This window comes from Diprion similis, chromosome 12 (genome assembly GCF_021155765.1).
Source record: "Diprion similis isolate iyDipSimi1 chromosome 12, iyDipSimi1.1, whole genome shotgun sequence".
In the NCBI taxonomy this organism is placed as follows: domain Eukaryota; kingdom Metazoa; phylum Arthropoda; class Insecta; order Hymenoptera; family Diprionidae; genus Diprion; species Diprion similis.
In genome coordinates, this window is record NC_060116.1 from 13,387,674 (window position 1) to 13,406,819 (window position 19,146).

Consider the following 19,146-nt stretch of genomic DNA (forward strand, 5'->3'; position numbering starts at 1 on the left):
TTTCTCTTTGCCCACACCGCAAACCAACATCTCGTCTCGCACTTTTGCCCTTAAACTTTTTAACCATCGCTCACCCCGCGATTCGCGTCCCAAGGCAATTCAAAAACTGCCCCCCACACCCCCTTCTCGCTCGCTTTTGCTACGAGGCCGACCTTTTGTGCATTGAAGTTTCACAAGTGCATCGTAAATGGAGTGCAGTGACCCGTTTGAAAATCGACCCTCGCCTAATTCGATCCGCTCGAACCGTCATCCGCATTCACGCATATGTTAGTGAAGAGAAACAGAATTCAGCTGTTGCACATCATCTGCAAGAAGCGTCGCCTCCTCCCTTATCTCGTATGGCTCGAAGCTAGGAGGGAGGGATACGTCGAGGGTTATTTATCGCGGGGTGTAATAAAACCGGGAATACCAAGAGACCACAAATCAATCCCCACTTGTTCTATCGCAACGCTAGGAGGATGCAGGAAGAGGAGGAGGAAGAGGAGGTGGAGGTGGAGGTGAGGTGGAGGGGGAAAAGGTCAACGTCGTGTCGTGGAGGTGGGCCAAGCCCCGAGGATACTCGAGAGTTCCTAGGGTAGTAAATCAGTGGTAAATCCCGAGCGCATCAGACAAGCCTGGCGAAAGCGATCGGAGATCAACGACGAGCTGCAGTTTTGTCAGTGAACACAATTTTGCTGCGAAATTTTTTCCTTTCGTACAATGAGAGGGTAGGGAATTAATAAATTATTTCCCGACTGTGTAACACGTGTGTAAAGCGACAACTATTCCCTCCCTTTTACACTCCTCGTTCGGGAGGGGCAGATAAATATTCTCCCGCGAATATTTCAGGCGCAAATATGAAAGGTAAACCAGTTTCCCTCGTTTAATTTTTCAAAATGTCAACGTTGACGTTACGTTGGCAGATTTTTCCTCATACATTTTCTCTCCGTACCTTATACCCTGAATTTGCGTCGTTCTATTTTTAACTTAATTCAAATTCTTTCGTCGGTTTGCCTCGTGTAGATTTTGAGTGAAATCGGTTCGCCACGAGGAAAGAAACTTGGTGAAATCATCGCAAAACAAGCCACCCTTCAATTTCCAGCACAAGTACCTGCGTAGTAGATACAAAAATTGGACGAATGTTTTTTTTCCTCCTATTTACTTTCGCTTTTATCGTGAACATATTTACGCATCTCCTTCACGATTCGAGAACGACTAGCAAAGAACTGCGTACACTGAGGTAGCTATAGGATAGGAAGCTCAAAAGCGATGACTCTTCCAATATTGTCACTCAATAAACGTCTGCATCGCGGCGACGGGGGGAAAAATCGTTTCCTTCAAGCATGAGGTGAAACGTTTCTTTTCAGAAAAAAAAAAAAAAAAAAAAACGCGGCCTCAAGAGTGAGTCGTGTTTGGTTTCGATTTCTCACGGAATTCCCCTTTACTCCTGGGTAACACGTACCGGGGCGTTATTTTCGTCTGTTTTTTAAAGGATCAGAAAATTACATCGTGAAGAGAAAACAAGCGTTAAAAACGTTCGGGCTGATAAGTAATAGAGCGCCGGCAAATATCTCATCGATCGCTTTACCGCCAACCACGGTTATGCCTACTTCATCTGTCCACACCCACGTTTCGTTAGACAAAATATTAACACGCCCAATTTCCACTCGATTATAATCTTCCCGATATTTATCCACCCGAAGTGTGAAACGAAGAAAGAAAACACGACGATAGCAAAAAAATAAGCCCTGAACGCTTTTCTGTTTACCAAACTCCAGTCCCAGAAACGGATGCGAGCACCCTGAGAGCGGAAGACACTTTGCAGAAACAGTGCTGGCACAAAAACGCGTGCCAAAAACAGAGACCAGTGTAGACTTGCGGCGCACCGTCACCCCCATGAAAATGCGAACAAACTTGCAAGTTTCCACGCAATGTAACCTGCACGCAGAGCGCATCGGCATTGCACAGTGTATACTGTATACGTATACCAGTTTGCATAACTTTCGCCTTCCGGTTTTGCCAGTACATACATACATACATACATAGACGATATAAGCAGCAGAGATTTTTACCCGCAGTTTTGTAATAGGTACGTTTTAAAAATTCTTTTCCAACCCTTTTAAACGGGCGCGTCGCTGGCTGGGCGCAGCTTTTTACGACCGAGGTGAGTCAAAAGCAACGGTGGCAACGAATTCAAGAAGCCCGCGGGGGGGATGGGGTGGAAAAGCCAGCCGAGCGATATTACCAGCCAAAACATATGTGACGCTGCCAGACCTCTAAATTACTCCCGTACCCGGGAGTAGGAATATTAGACGACGTTGCGGCCTTTTTGTTCGCGGTTTGTTTAGCCCCTCAGGAGCCCTTGGACTCCGCCTCCGCCCCTGACCCTCAGGGTACTTTTATGGATGGAGCCACATACTACACGCGCAAAGTATTAACATTTGCATGGGGGACGATTTTTTCCCAACTTTCAACCCCACCCCCTTTTTTTCTTCTTATCTACCGCGCGACGGGGGATTCGGACGAGACAATTTCTTGCCTCGCTACCTTCGCAGCCGCTCTCTCTCCCTCTCTTAAGCAAAATATCTATCTATCTATTTATCTATCTATCTATGTATGTATATATCTATATACGTTTCTCTCCCTCTCTCTCTCTCTCTTTCTCTCGTTCTTGATGATTCTGCCTGTCCAACCACGCTTGAATTCCGTCCTCGTCCTTACTCCCCCGATTCTTGCTCGTCGCGACTCACAACTGATTACCGCTACAGTTACCGGAGGTAATTAATGACGGCCTGGGACACCCTATCAGAATCTTCCTCTCTCCTTTGGGGGTTGCAGTAAACGTGTATAGATATTTTCTGATCCTTTACGCTCACCGAAAGAGACCGAGAGAGAGAGAGAGAGAAGGAGAAAGAGAGAAGAAAAAAAAACACGTCTGCAGGAGAAACTCTGCTAATTGCAAAAAACCCGGTCTAGCCCTTCTTCCTCCCGGTCGATGTTCGAATGTTGTTGTTCCTCAGGGGGATGAAAAGAAAAAACAACAAGAGAAATCGGCAGGGAATTACGCGTCCCGGGAAAGACTGTTCCGAATTTCTCTGGCAGAGAGATTTTTATCCTTATTTGCGTGTAAACTGCCAAGTAACAGCTTGTGCGTTCAATCGGGTTTGTTACGCTGGTGAAGTTTGGTTTTTTTTTTTGGTATTTATTTTCGGATAATAGCGACAGCGGTCGACAAGTGGTCAAGTGGAGAATGGTGTACTTTTACGAAATTGTTAACGAACGGGGGCGCAGAGTTAGGAGTAAGATGAAATTCCTCGGAAGGATGAATTGCCCGGATCTCAACCCCGCTGCGTGTGTATAACGAATAAGTGACTAATTTCACGTAAGAAATGCCAGAGTGACGGGTCCCTCGGGAACTGGGTATACACACGCGTTCCATTATACCTAATGCTACGGAGATACGTGCACGGTATTAAGGTATGAACAGATTCTAGGGATGCCGCGTGTCTGAGCGGGAGTCTAGATGAAAAAGAATCTGCACCGGCACCGAAGATCCCTGCCCGTATCACAAAGCGGCTGGCCCTTTATATTGTCCGGCTGTGTAACGTCGTCTATTGGATTACTGCGGTAACAAAAGTACAAATTTGTTTCAATTTTTTCTCCGCGATGCGTCTACCCGTTATAGCCGACGCGTCTTATTCGCTTTCACTCCAACCCTCCGCAACCAAAAAACTGCACGTGTTTTTTATACTGTTTCTTGTAGATTGTTATTCATCAAAAACCGGGAAACATACTGAAACATTCCATCCCGTCAGGTTTTTTCTTGAACTCGTGTTTGTAGTTTTACTTAGAGTGAAACTTCCGCTTAACTAGAAATCTGGCATTTTTGTATTCAGCACACTCGAAAACATAATATTTACCAGAAACATCCCATACAGCTGAAATAAAATATTTTTTTGCAGACCTGCGAAATGTTTCACAGGATATACCGCATAGTACAGCACGCTTAATCTTGTATAACATCGTATGTTCCAGCTCAGGGAATACACTCTCACTGAAAGATACCACGAGGACGATGTAGAGATGGAATTTGTAAGCAACGATGAACTCATGTCCCAGTCTTCCGCGGCAAGGGTCATCGACCCAAATCGCGACCTCAACGAGGCCATCGCTGAGGAACGCAGGGAGATGGACCCCCACAGATACAGGTGAAGATTATCGATGCATTAAGTCGAACTTTTTACCCAGTTATTTTTTCGACAACCCATCACCGATTCAGCTTAGGGTGTATATACGCGCGTATTTATACAACTCAGAATACTTTTTACGAAAATCCACCTGCATTTTGGTCAAATGTACCCGGACTTGCATAAATACAAGCAGCTTTTGCTATAATCTACGCTGAATTGCAGAAATTCAGACAGACCGTAGTACTATGCATCCTGAATTGCATAAGCATAACTGCAGGTGAATTGTGATACTATGTACCCTGAATTGCATAACTGCAGGCGGATTGTGGTACTGTGTACCCTAAGTTGCATAACTGCAGGCAAATTGTGTTACTATGTACCCTGAATTGCATAACTGCAGGCGGATTGTGGTAATATGTACCCTGAATTGCGCAACTGTAGGCAGATTTTCACTGTATGTTAAATTGGCCATGTGTCATTTTCAGAAAACATTATAACCTAAATTGCAACCGAATTAATTCTAGAAGTTGCAAAGAAGAAGGAAAATCTCTTATTTGGTTAATTGTCGAAATAATGAGTCTGGCAGTAAAAGAAAGAAAAAAGTAAAGAATATTTTGGTACTTATTGTTACTGCAGCAGCGATCGCACGACTCGGGAATAATTTTCTATATAAATCGAGAGAGAGTAAGCGCAGAGACGGGGTGGGAGAGAGGGAGAGTGAGAGCGCGAGGGACTGGCAGAGGTGGGGAGGAGATGATAGGTGAGTCAGCGAGTGACCAACTGACTAAAATAAATTGAGGTAAGGCGGAGAAGCAAGAGGGAGAGTGAGGTGAACCGGGAATCGGAGAGAAGGAGAGCCGCCGCTATTCAGAGAGAGAGATAGAAAGACATGAGGGGGGGGGGGGGGGGAGAGATTTAGAGACGCTCTCGGAGGCAGCTAAAACGCGAAACCCCGAGACGGTTCGGGGGCGTTGGATCCCGACGACGACAAAAGCAAGAGATTATTGCGGCATATACCGACGTATTCGGGGAAGCGTTGAGGCATAATAATGGAATACGCGCCTCGGACTATCACCCCGCATGAAAACAACCCTTCGCCAGCTTTTTCACCCCTATCTATTATTATTTTCTCTACAGGTACTGGACAACCGACAACAATCAGCTGGTCACCGACCTTCCGAGGGACAACAAGGAGGCCATCCTACACAGCATAGCTTCCACTTACGCCCAGCGGGGAAAAGCCCCGACTCCAACACCCGTTTCCTGGCCGACAAGGGGCGACATGGCGAAGACGTCAAAGGCGCCCGGATGGCCCTATTACCATACCATGTATCAGCAGCAGCAGCAGAAGCAGCAAAACTCGAACCTTCAAAGAATCCACTCGTTCGATAACAGCCAGCAAAAAATTAACGCCGACGATCGGAAACGGAACTCGACCCTACTTCGACCCTGGGGAAACTTCACCACCGCGGTTGACCGTGTCCATCGACTCAGAGTCAAGCACCACAGACTACCGTCGAAGGGAAAACACCCCAGAGTTCGTAAGTGACTTTTACCTTTTCTCTTTCCCAAATTTCGTACCGAGATTACCGAAATTTTATTTTCTCTCTCTCTTTCTACTTTTACATCTCAAATTTAATTCACACATACTGCTCAATGACTCTTTCAGCTAATATTCGATTCAATTTCAAATGATTTTCCCACTGTACCGAGCCATTCCGATTTTAATTTACGGCTAATTAACCCTGGAGAATTTAATTTTCACCCTACGCGACCGAGTCTTTCTTTTTTTTCCTTTCACCCTTCGTTTTTTCTCAACTTTCTCTCAATTTTTCCCAACCGCGCAATTAACGAAAAATGAAACATTTGCTAGTTAATTAACTTTTTTAATTGCTGCACGTATTAGTTCGTCGCGTTGTGCCGAACGTTGGTGGTGAAGATGGAATTATTTCATAATTCATGGCAACGATCGTCGTCATTTTCTCGTTTCGATCCGCGAGGCGAATCCGCAGGCCTGTATATATGTATATATTATACATGCAGGTACCGGTGATTTCTTCGGCAAGAAGGATAAATCAGCTGGCGACCCGGCAGCAGAATATCCCGGGTCTTTTCCCAGCGTAACTAATTGGGTAATTAACGCTAGCTGTTTCATTAACCACGAAAAGGTGTCCCGTGCCGTTTCCACCCTTTTAACCCTTTAACTGCTGAATTATAATTCAGGTTAGCGACGATCGTCGAACCGAGCGCCCTTCCTCCGCGGTTCCCCTTCTTCCAAATTATCCAGTAGTTAAAACCCGGCTTGGTATTCATCCCATGATCGCTGACAATTGCAGCTAAATTACGTGGGAACGTGTCGACGTGTATGAAAAAGAGAGAGAGAGAGAGAGAGAGAGAGAGAGAGAAAACAAATCTAAAATCGTTATCAAAAGTGTTAAAATAATTTTACGAAAAATCGCTACTTCCTGCAGCAGCCCTGCAAATCAGTGCCCGGAATCTCGGCTGGTATGCATAAATTTTGGATTTCAATTCCGTAGGAATGCCAAGGAACTGTAAGGTCGGGGAATGGGGACCGTGGAGCGCGTGCAGCAGGAGTTGCGGGGTCGGCGAGACGCAGAGAACGAGAAAAATCACTGTGAAACCTCGCAGGGGTGGAACGCCCTGCCCTCCGTTGAAGGAGACGAAATGGTGCGGCAGCGCGAGTCCTTGTTCACCGGGCAGCGGGAAGCAGGTTGTCGATATATATCAGTGGTAGGGAAGGAAAATTAATAACCGAAGTAAAATCAACGGATAGATACCGAATACGAGAGTACATACTATATACATTATATAGAGAAAGTTTAAGAATTGAAGAAGAACAGGATAGTATAGTAATTATACATACATACAATTATGTAACGATAAGCCAAATACTTGAAAACCAAAGATATATAAAAGGGCGAAAGTAGCGACCACCCCCATCACCTCCGTTCTTGTATGCATCTCTTTCAGCTATGCAAGTATGCATGTACAATTTATATATATATATCATATATTATTAATTATGTCCGTGTACGCATGTATCATATTTCTTCGTTTGAATTTTCAATCGCGTTAATTCAAGTGGATTTTATATTATATTGCATATATATATACATACATTATATATTATACCGGAATCGCTTATTATTGATGCAACCGTCTTGATATTCTCTTTCAATACATTAATTCGTGGACGGGAATTGAAGAATATATCAGTCTTCGGAATTTCACGATCGCGTCAATTTTCCAAAATCGTATATATCCAATACCTGCCGATGCTGTTTTTACATGATACATTATATACAAATCAATATATGATGTAAACATGAATATATATATATATACTGACGCACAACGACGGAAAAATTTCTCGCCGAATTCATCATCATTGTACCTATTTATTAGAAAGGAAAAATCCAAACTTTTAGCGTCAACTAAACAAACGTTAACTTTACTGTATGTAGGTAGATATTAAATTTTTAAATTGATAAGAGAAAAAAGAACAAGACAAAAAAAAACATCGTCTATCGTGCATATATAATATCACGAGACAATCCAAACGTTGCAATATTATTTTTTTAATCTACGCTACATCTATTTCGTATATCATAAATTTCTTCTTTTCGATTTATTTAAACGAACGAACTTGATAAACGACAACGCGATAAAAAAAAAAAAAAAAAGAAAGAAAAAAAAACCTGTAAAACTAATACGTTCACTGCGAGAATGGTCAATATATATTTTCTGTCCAAATAATCAAATGATAAAACACGAATAAAATGAGTAAATGAATAAATGAAGTTGCATCGAACCCTCTATTTTCATGGAATAAAAAGTAAAAAAAAAAAAGAAAACTAAAGAATATTACAAAATCACAACAATAGTTGTGAAATCTTATTGCCAGAAATCGTGTCTAACTATATATATAATAATATATTACTATATATCTTGAAAAACCTTGAGATTAAGTATATAATATTGTATATGTATAATTTATCGAGTACAGAATATAAAGTGGGTGAAAATTTTTACAAAATATCATCAGGTACGTTTAGGTAAGTGTATTATATCGTAGAGTTACCGTTAACGATAATAACTAATTAATAATTATGAATGAAAACAAAAGTTAATGACAAAATTTGAAAATCGGAAGAATAAAAAAAATTGATTAAACGTCACTTACAACTTAGTGTATAATGTATTGAAAATAGATAATCATTTACTGCCCAAGACAAGGCTTGACTCTCCACTGCTGCGTACGAAATGTTGTCGAATCTCGTCCTCGTAACAGTTTTTCTGTCACAAATTTTCGTGCGTATAATATCCTGCATCTCTGGACAATATGAGAACAAAAAAAAGAAAATAACATTGAACAGCACGAACGAATATAACCCATGCAAATCAAATTCTATAAAATCGACGCAAAATGGGCCAAGCCGATGTAACGTAATTTTAAATCTAGGGTACAACGTTTTATATAATACAAATCGTGACTAAGGCTTTCAAAGGTTTGATATTTCTTTTTTCAACCTGAACAACTCGTCCGTACATATGTACTTTGCCAATCGCGTGCAATAATATACCTGCACGTTATATACGTATATACAACTTTTACGTCAAGTATACATATAACATACATACATATACATATACGCGTAGGTAAATATATATAGATAATTGGGTACGATTGATCGCGATCCTGTATCGATCGCCTTTATACACACGATTAGCATCAAGTTATTTTTCACTTATTTTTCTTGCATATAAAAAAGTCGTAATAATAAAATTTCAAACCGTTAACAAACAACACTAATAGTTATAATAACAACAATAATAATCGTAAATATTGGTAATACGATGTAATAAATATTAATAAATGAATAATAATAATAATTCTGTACAAGACACTGTGCATTCTATGGAATAAGAAAATTAGGTTCTAGGCTTAGCGATAAGCGATATATATGTAGCGACGTGTAACATATAAGTTTATATTACATAATAAAAATCTATCCAAGAAAATGAGAATTTTAAATAAAAAGGAAAGAACCGCGATTGAAAATTTCAGGTATGAAACGTACGTGCGGTTAACTGTTGAACGAAGAAACGAAAAACGCTTCGACGAAGCTATTATCCATATAATGCACGGGTGAAAATAAAGTGAGCGGGTTAAGTGCAGATAAAACCTGACTAGCGATGGTTAAAGGCGACTAAACGATTGTTTTACTAACGCCATACCATCCAGGCTTGAGTGGCGAATGAACGACAAGCCGAAGCTGAACCCTGGCCCAAACCTGAATCACCAACCACGTTCCCAACCCTTCCCTTATTCCCGAGTGCGTCGAGCGAAATATCTGGAAAGCCGGGGTCCCGACTAACACCCTGGGCATCGCTGCTCGCGGCTCGCCGCGTTTAATCATTGCCGAAACATCCCTCAGGCAGACCAAAGCGAGGCGAAGCCACGCGGCGCGATAACGTATCGATAACGCGCGTTTCCCGAAAATCAAAACTCCCTTTTATTACCCCAGTTTTGAACCTCGTCAGAGGGCCCTTCGCTCTGCACGGTTTATTTCACGCCCCTATGACTTCAATGTTTACCAGTTATGCTCGGTGTTTGTCAAAAGGGTGCAGCAATATTCGCTCCCACTGACACCCTCACCCCCTTGAACCCGACAAATGCGCGTATCTACACATGATAAGAGTATAATGCTGCATTGCATGATGCGGGCGCATTTCTGAATAATTTGGTGTCACTTTTTCCGGGGTGTTCCTCGTCACGTGTAAAAAATCTAGAATTCATACACTCTCGACTCATTTCCTTTTGCCGTGGGTTTCCAAAAAGTTTATTGCCAACGAATTCGGTAGATATAACATGTGATATTTATGTACCTACTATATATATGTTACAGATATAAACCGAATCCACTTTTACCAGACAACGTACATGAGATCTGCTATAAATTTTTAAAGAACCACGTATCAAGGGGTAAAATTTCGGGCTTCGTATTCTCCCCCGCGGCTTTTCATATTTTGAATGCCCCCGCGATTTTTATCGCACGGTTGTACCTGCGGGACAGAAAAGGGAGCATTCTCGTTTCTCTTGTTATTCACATGAGAAAACGATAAGCCGATAGATCCCTGTGCGTATCTGTCTCTACAGAGATTTTCAGGGGTAAGAATCTCAAGCTAGATGCGTGACAAATTTACTGGACTCGGGATGACAGATTGGTTGACTTGATTTTCAGGACCTTCGGATCTGGGCTCCGCCCAATAACCACTCACACACAGACACACCTTATTCGCCGATTGAAATCTGACGTTAATTAAATTCGTTGAGCCCCTTGTAACCCTCGCCTAGTAGCATACCGAAGCAGGGCTCGACGATAGGAGGCCAAATGAATGTCCCCCGAAAAGCGCAGTCTCAAGAGAACGGTGAAACGATAAGCTCTTCCACTTTACAATCCCTCGGAGGACCAGCCGTAATTTCTCCTAAAAATCCCTGGGCCTGATCCCAATTCGAATTATATACGGTCTTTATCCAACAGTGCAGTACCGGCAGGTATAATAGCAGGAAGAATTTCCAAGCTCCGCTCAATCGCCGTGCAGTGTGAAATAAGAAAGTGATGACCACGTCGTTGTGGGGAGGAGCGAGTGGCGCACTTGAGGTCGATGGGGTGCGAAGGGGTTTAAAGGGACGGCCAAAGCTGTCCTCTGCGTAAAGTAAATTCGGCGATCAACGGGATGTATCCTCCCCTTCTGGAGCTGGCTGCTTTTGAAAAGCTCGCGGAATAGGAAGAGGAGGTAGTGAAAGGAAAGGAAAAGAATTCCTGCGAACCATTCGACATCATGTTGCGGGTGGCCTGAACGGGATAGATTGAATAGAACTGAGAGCCCCGGGATGAGGGAAATTTTATCCGGCCGCGAAATGGGGATGAAAACGGGTCGAGATTATGATTGGATCCGTTTCCCTTATCCTGCGGGGCTCCCGTCGAACCCTCCGGAGTAGTTCACCAGTGTGCAAAACCCTATTTAAATACGCGAAAACTCGCGCCCTTATTTCCCCGTTATATACCGAAGGGTCGCTCAACCCGTACTTCAGCCCTGTTATCCAACCCCCCCACCCCACCCCCCTCCCCCTCCAGCGTCACCTGGGACCGCCCCGTACACGGCATACAACAAACCTACCCCGGCTCCATTTGAATAAGAAGCACATTTTAGCGAGATTAGGACAACGAAGGGGTTCCAACCCTCCGTCTACCCTCGGCCTTCGCTTCAACGCCGCCGCTCGAATAAGCCAACCGAAGAGTGAAATCGTCGTACTAACGATAAACAGGGATGAAAAACCGAACATGCTGAATGGCCCAATTACCCAGAATTTCTAATGCCTTTCAGTGAGTCGGGCATCGCACATTTACACCGGATTCTTCGAGTTTACATGAAACATCCTGGAACATCCTGTGAACATTTTCGAAACTTTCTCTTCTCTACATTGAACTTTATAGAATCGTAATTTACCAGATACAGTAGAACGCTCGCGTTTCAGTCTGTCGGCCACTAGAGAAATCCTCAGATTCTATTCGAAGTGCTTGGAAAGACTTGCGGTTCGGAAAACGGAAAGTGCAAATTTAACTGGACATGGCCGTCTGGAATAACAATTCTCAGTTGAGTGGAACGAGTGCTCGAGCGTTGCGAGACCATTATTTTTCCGTTATCTGAAATAGTGGATATGCATAATAAGTATACAGTGAAAACGAAACGTTTCGTTCAGCTTTACAGCCATTCGGTGTAACACGAGGGTGGCAATCTCTCGAGCGAAAAATTTTCCCAATATAATGTACGTGCAATTTAACAGCTTTATTATCATATACATTGCAGGGAAATAAGAATTGAAGGGTTTATTGTAGGTGCTCTGTTATACAATGCTCGGTCGGCAGCTATTAAGGTGTAACAGAAATTTATGCATTTCGCATTTTGAATATCATTTCCTGGGATAATATTTCCCCGAGTCGGAAACTCGGAAATGAAAGTGTCTGCTTGGGTGATATTTAAGTGGTACACACCACCCGGATCGAGCTTCTGTTTCTCCCTCTTACTCACTTCCTCTTTCTGGATCAGGTCTGGGTCAATTTTTTGCAACTGTTATATCCGCCAAGAAACGTTCTCTCACCGCTGTAAATGAACGAACTCTGCACAATTTTTCAGAAATACGAGTGAATTTGTCAATCTCAATCCCCGAAGATGAAAAGGTATTTATCGAGTTGTAAAATTTCACTAAGCTGAAGTTGTGAACGAAAAAATTTCACAGACGAATACACACGATATCACAAATTCAATATGGCCGGCGTTTGCACGCTTGGAATTCTATTCCTATTATAATACCATTTCCAGCGCTCGTTATTGATCTAACACTGTTTCACGTCAAATAAAAAAGTGGCAAGCATCATTTGGACATCTTTTGACCTTCGAAAATAGTCTAGAATTTCTAAGTTTAACTAACGGAATTTCCTCGTGTAACGTCTGCACATTTTCAACTCTGTAATATTAAAATTTAGAGACTGTATTCCGGTGTTTTTATCTAGGTAACAATTTAACAAATCCGACATAAAACTAGATAGTGAATACGTAACTCGATGCGGCACGTCAAATAAGTGGAGCGGAACGAAAACCGGATGCGAGGGTCCGTCGGTACAGCCGGATACCGATACCGGCTGGAAATCCACGCTAGCGAGATATTAATTAGCAATTTAGTCCCGGGGCTGGCTACCAGGCAGAAACCCATTCGCCCCGGAGCGCGTATCAATCAGTTCGTATTGCCGTGAAACGCACTCTCGAAATTTGAGAGCATGTCGATGGGTCGTGGGGGTTAAGGTGGGGAGGGGGAGGGGGACAGGGATGGAGGGTGGCCCCACTTCATCCCCGTATTCCTCATCATCTCGGATCAACGCCCTGCTCCGACGTATCCATAGATTTCTCGTTTCCATCGCTGATCGTCCATTTGCATCTTTATAAAGCATTATGTTCCCGCGTTACACATTTCCTAGTGCAGTCCGTATCGCACCTGCCCACGTGAGACTGATTTCACGCATAATTGGGGTGCCCGAAGCATCCTGAAGGCATCCAGTTTCACCGAGGCGAGGATGATCCGGGCTGCAGGTAGCGAGGGGGAAATAATCGTGTAACAGAAAATAACGTTGTCACCGTATAGAGACTGCGGCAGCAACCGTTCCTTTTGTGCTTCGCTCGAAGAGAAAAATGATGTCGAAAGTATTATGGGTACACTGTGAGCCGATCCCTCGTCCTTGCGGTTTCTTCGCATGTCTGCAATACCCGGATAATTAATCAAAAGCCTGACACAACGCGGATGTATTATATCGTGGAAGTAGAAACAAATGAAAATCGTGTACCGTTAATAATTCTGTCAGTTATCGCACAGTTTGTGCAATAATTCTTACCCACCGTTTCGCACACATACATACTCGGGTTATCTGTACCTACTATATGTATACACCTACACTCGTATAACGTACAGGTGTAATGAGTAACCTCGCCATTTTCATATCGTTTCAAGGGCCAAGCCTGCTCCTGCGGCTTGAGTCTTCGGATTACAGGGTGAGGCCTGCTACAATGGGCGGCAGGGTGAGTTATGCGTAATATCGAGGGACGTCTATAGGCGGCGATAAAGGGTCGTTGAAGCGAAAGATTCGCGAACGGAGTATGCGGTAAGTTTTTGCGGGGGCAGCTTTTATCCGTAGGCCGATATGTGTACTCGTTCAAAACGCAATCTATTACCCCACTTGATCATTTTCGATTTAACTAATAGCGCGACCGATTTGTAGGTCGTAAGCAGAGCTGGGTCGGGGGCTGGGGGTTGGAAATCCGGGCGAAGCTCCGCGCTGCTCGAAGCCATCCAAGACGCGCGGATGCCGTAATGCGTATATAAATGGCCAACGAGTACACGCGTGTGTGTTAACGCGTATGTGCGTGAAGAAGAGAGAAGGGGGGAGGAGGGCTGCTTTTGTTGAGGGGTGCTGTTTGATGAATTTCGATCACACACGCACAACCCTGCAACGCACAAAGCGGCCTACGGAAGGGAACACTTTTGTGCTCGAAAATTCTCAAGTATATAAGTTATCGGGCCAAAAAATTGTTACCGCAAAAATAAATTCCTCTAAAGCATGATTTCCTGGCTAGATTGGAATTGCTTGTCAATTTTTCACCAGTCACGAAAATCTGTTGGACACTTCTTACGGCGATATTCTGTTCGAACGGTATAAACTAGTTGTTGAGTAACTCGACCTACGAATAATATCCTAAATTATATATAAATTGAATTCTCGTTTCTAATGGAAGACATTTATTTGCGGTGCTTTGTCTGTGTAATCATAAAGCAGTACCACACTTTTAATTTTCAGTTCCTTAGGTTGCTTAAGAAGACATTGTGTGCATTGAAGAACGAAGAAAGCCAGCAGTTATCTCAAGTACGACTTCAGTGGGTCTATGGAATAAGCAAGCAAGTCGGCTTGGTCCCTTTTACCAGATACCCGCCCACGACAACCCCTAATGCTTCATAATAGAACTCATCATATATTTATGCAGCATGCGAGACCGTGAGTAGGGTACTTCGGAGCCAGTCTCAAACGAAAAGGAAGAAGTCGGTTTTACCCTCTCTCTCAGACAGTCCCACCGTAGCGAATTGTACTGATCGAGCACAATGGCCGAGTGGTTGTACAGAAACTGCTGAAACTAAAAAACACAAGCACTTTTATTGTTCGGAAGGAAAGTTTTGAGGGTGAGTGTATTGCCGCACTTTGGTACCAGGCTATTGAATATCGTTCGTAAACGTTTAATTTCGCTCTTATCACAATCGATATTGAACGATCGGCTTACGTGCGAGCAGAGTAGCATCAGGAGCGGGAGCTTAGGCAAGCTTAGTCGCAAGTTCAAGGGATCTTACGGAGTAAATGAAGTTCAAGTGGAGTTCAGAGTCTGGCCCCATATCGCGTTCTTTTGTATACTTATGATTATGAATATTCCGTGCTACTCCAGGATATAAAGAGTAACGCAACTTTCATATAATCTGTGCCCCGGCAGGATTTGACTCGGGTAATTTAAAATGGCTGCTAACGCGACCTCGTCTGTTTGCCATTCCTCCCTTAAAAAGTATTTTCACAATATAATAGCAGCTAGATATGGAAAAAAGCAACTCGGTGGGTCTGCAGATTTGTAATCGAAGTGATTTATCCCCTGACAACTAACATCGCGAGATTAATGCGCAAAACCAAACTCCACGATTGGCTTTCTCGGTTGGGTTCCGATTAGTTAGAAACACGCAGTGGTCTTGTAATAGTGATTGCAGTCAATTTATGGCCAGCCAAGAGGTATCAGCGTCCAGTATCCTCATTGTTGGGACCTCAATCAATCCTGGTAAGAACGAAAAGCCCAGTGTATTGAAGGGGCGATTCGAGACAACTTGATGTTCAAAACTCTCACGATCAGTTCAGTCGTCTGGACTTTGGAAACAGGTTTAGAATAACGCTGCCGATAAAGTTGATGATATTTTGAGATAAGGATGGCGTTGGAGCCTGCATGATGAAGTTCTAGCAAAGTTTTTGAAAGCGTTCACGAGTAAGGTATAAGATAGAAAGTGTGTGAGACTGTGGAAAATGCAGCCGCGTGCCTGGTAAGTAAGTGAACGTGTAATATATATTATACGGAGGAAAGTTTTCCGAGGGAACAGAAGCTGCTGACACAATGGAGATATTGTTGGAAGAGAGACACACGCTCCTCCTTCACGTATGCTCCGTTAAACCTGCCGGGACCGAAGGTTCATAAAATTAATAACCCATAAATTTCTCAGAATATTACAGAGAAAATTACCTCACCGCGTGTGTATGTATATACCTGACATATATGTATATGTAGAGGGCATTCACATAGCCATGTCGCGTCGCCCAGCCTTCACCCCACTAAATGGTTCGCGATGCACGAGCCTTCTGAACTTAAGGAGCGGCATAAGTGAGACACTTACGGTACTTATTACATAAGGCGATATACGAGGCAGTTCGTACGGAACCGAGGCGCTAAGGGGTGCCAATTAAAAGAAAAGGGAATAAGACAGGGATGAACGGCTGCTCCTTTGGGTCAGCCCTTATCCCCGTCTTTGATTACTGTCCAACGGTTGATCCTCAACTTCGGGGGCTTCCGGTTCACGGTGCTTGAGTAACACGAGGAAAATTGTTGAACGAGCAAGTATTGCGCCCAGCTAAATCGAGGATTGCGTGTCTCTAACCATATCTGCCGCTTAGACCCAACCGAGGCTCCCAAAGCGGCTGCTACCAAATCTCCTACGATTTATTAGGAAAAACTCAATATTCGAGAGGGTTATTATTACCTACCTGACCCGGTGGAAAACGAGGGAGTGTGAATCAAGTCCCGACTACGCTTTATCGTACAAGTATGTGTGTAGGTGGGATTTAATTTTTTTTTTTAATTTTCCTTTTTTTCTCTTTTACATCGACAAAAAGAAGCACGTCTTCACTCCGCTGACAATGAGATCTCCTCGAACCATTTGCCTTTCAGATCCAGAATACCCTCGGTGAGTCAATTACGATGAAAAATTGAGATAAGATGTCTGCAGGCATCTGCAGCTCCTTCTTCACTCCCGTGGAGAAAAGTGTGTGTATAGAGAGGCTCCATCCCATCCAACCACCCACCTGCCTGTCTGACAGACTGCCTGCCTTACACGGGCCATCGTGGATCCCCTTTAATTATTGATTTTAATGTGACTTTGAAGTTGCTCACGGTTACAAGTACAGTAATGGGTTATAAGTAACCTTCATGTCACCTATCATCCTAATGAAAATTGATTTCACTTAAAAATGTTTTACAGATAATTTAATGGCTATTTATAGCTAATTAGAACCTCCCGCGTTGCACTGTGACCTATTTTAATTAGAGCCCCGACGTCGTGAGGTATTTTTGTCCAACTGCTCGGAGGTATTTATACATCCTGTCCTCGTAAATGCGCTAGAAAGGCAAGAAAATGGAAAAATAAAATCCAGCGCAAGATCATTAACGTGGTTCTATTTTTTCTTTCTATGACTGGCTCTGTACATATCTGATTAATTTATCATTTTTATTATTTCTGCACATTTTTAACACAAGCTCATGTTTATACCCAGCCAAAATAATACTCTGGTTGTGAAATTGATACACCGGAAAAAATCACAATCTCAGATCTGTAGATCATTAAAAGTTTAACTTTTCATGGTCAATGAATTCCGCAACAGAATATCACACCTCCTAATAGATTAAGTTTACACGCATATACAAACTTATTTTCAATAGAATAAAATACTTACGTCCTAAGTCTGAAAGGATCTGAAAAGTTTCGTATTCTCGAGGAATATTGCAAAATGAATGGGTGCACCAACGGAATACGAATCAATAAGCGAATCGTCGATGCGGCGGCGGGATCAACCGAGTGAAGGTAAACAACGAACCGGGCTTATTACATCCGAAGAGGAGGAGTTCGGCGTCGTTAGTAAGGGTTATCAGATCGGCTCGATCTATATCACATTTTCAGCTGTCCGTAGCTTTTGATTCACGACCGAGCGAAGAGCGTTGAAATCGTTTTCGAGGCAGTCACCGCCGGCGAACAGCGGCTGTCTAGTATACCTAGAAAAATACGATCCCGACGGTGGAACACGCAACGCTTGTCGTACTCCGTGCGCGTTACAAACTGTCGAAAAGATTCGCGTGTCTAAAAGAATCCAGCGTGAGACCGGGCTTTTACCTCGTCTCTTCTTATCCAGCCCGCTTGAATTAGCCGGAGTTTTTCCCTCGGCCGTCGTATCGCCTCCGTCTCCGGAGGGCGCGATTTTCTTTCTACCGAAGCGCGCCTCGGAGCTTTTGCAAAGGGGTGAGAAGGGCTCTTTCGCGGACCCATCAAACGTCGCTCCAGCATCCGACGACCAACTCCTGCACGTCGGATTCGGCACCCTCGCAATTTCGTTCACGAGCATCAAATTTCCGCAGTGGAAGCGCTCCTCTCCCTCCCCCCCGTACCCTCCCGGGCGTGTGGGTTGCACCCCATTCCTTGTTATAACCCACCATGGCCGAGTGAAACGCGAGTAAAGCCTTTCTCCGCGGTAACCCAGTTGTAATTTAGTTAGTAAACTGGATCCCCGGTTTCCCGGGCGCATAACGTCTCGAGATTGCTGGCCACGATTCTACGTCATTTCGCCTTGGATCCACTCTTCGAGCCTATTTCATACATCTCCGTCATCCCGCATGTGCACCGCATCTCCTGTACCCGTTTATATGATTGCTGCACGACTCGGTTACGTGGGCGTGGAATGGGATCGTGCCACTACACGGTAGTGAACAAATACTCTGCATTTTGAGACACATCCGTGTCTTTGGACCAGAAATATGGATGAGAGTAAACCACAGGTTTATACATCTGCTTGGATATCTGGTCAGTGGACTTAACGAGCTGGATCTTCCATCGGAGGTGAAATTACAATATCAAGTAAGGTGAGTGTACCAGTTGTGTACATGTTTAGACCCGATTATTGACTTTTATTTACCAAAATTATGAACTGACGATACAAACTATGCCGGTATTGAGCTCAGTTTTTAGACCATGACAGTGACAGGGGGCCAGGACTTAGGGGAATCGTATTTCATCCAATCATGTAGAGCGAAAGAATTAAGAAAATCCTTAAATCAAATGGACCTCGGGTGCGATTGTAATTCGGTAAAGTGCTGTGTGGTGGGTATTGAGTTTGTAAGGTACAAGTTATAAGAAATGCAAGAGAAAAAGCTGAGAGAGAAGGGAAAAATAAGAAAATCCATGGAGTACCACAGTCTGGCCCTACCTACCGCTTCAATTTGCGGTTTTCTTTCTATACTTTCGACCAAGGCGCATCTCGGCTCTCTTGTACTTCCTCTT

At 43.5% G+C, this 19,146-nt stretch overlaps 1 protein-coding gene across 1 annotated transcript in view; it reads left to right on the forward strand.

Annotated features, from left to right (window-relative positions):
• The window catches only part of LOC124413118, a 100,567-nt gene extending 93,362 nt beyond the window's left edge, over positions 1-7,205 (forward strand). Inside the window, exons 5-7 of the mRNA XM_046893490.1 lie at positions 4,015-4,187; positions 5,307-5,710; positions 6,707-7,205. Coding sequence (XP_046749446.1) covers positions 4,015-4,187; positions 5,307-5,710; positions 6,707-6,924 — 795 coding nt within the window. The 3' untranslated portion in view covers positions 6,925-7,205. The remainder of the gene's footprint in view (positions 1-4,014; positions 4,188-5,306; positions 5,711-6,706) is intronic.
• Positions 7,206-19,146: the final 11,941 nt, after the last annotated feature.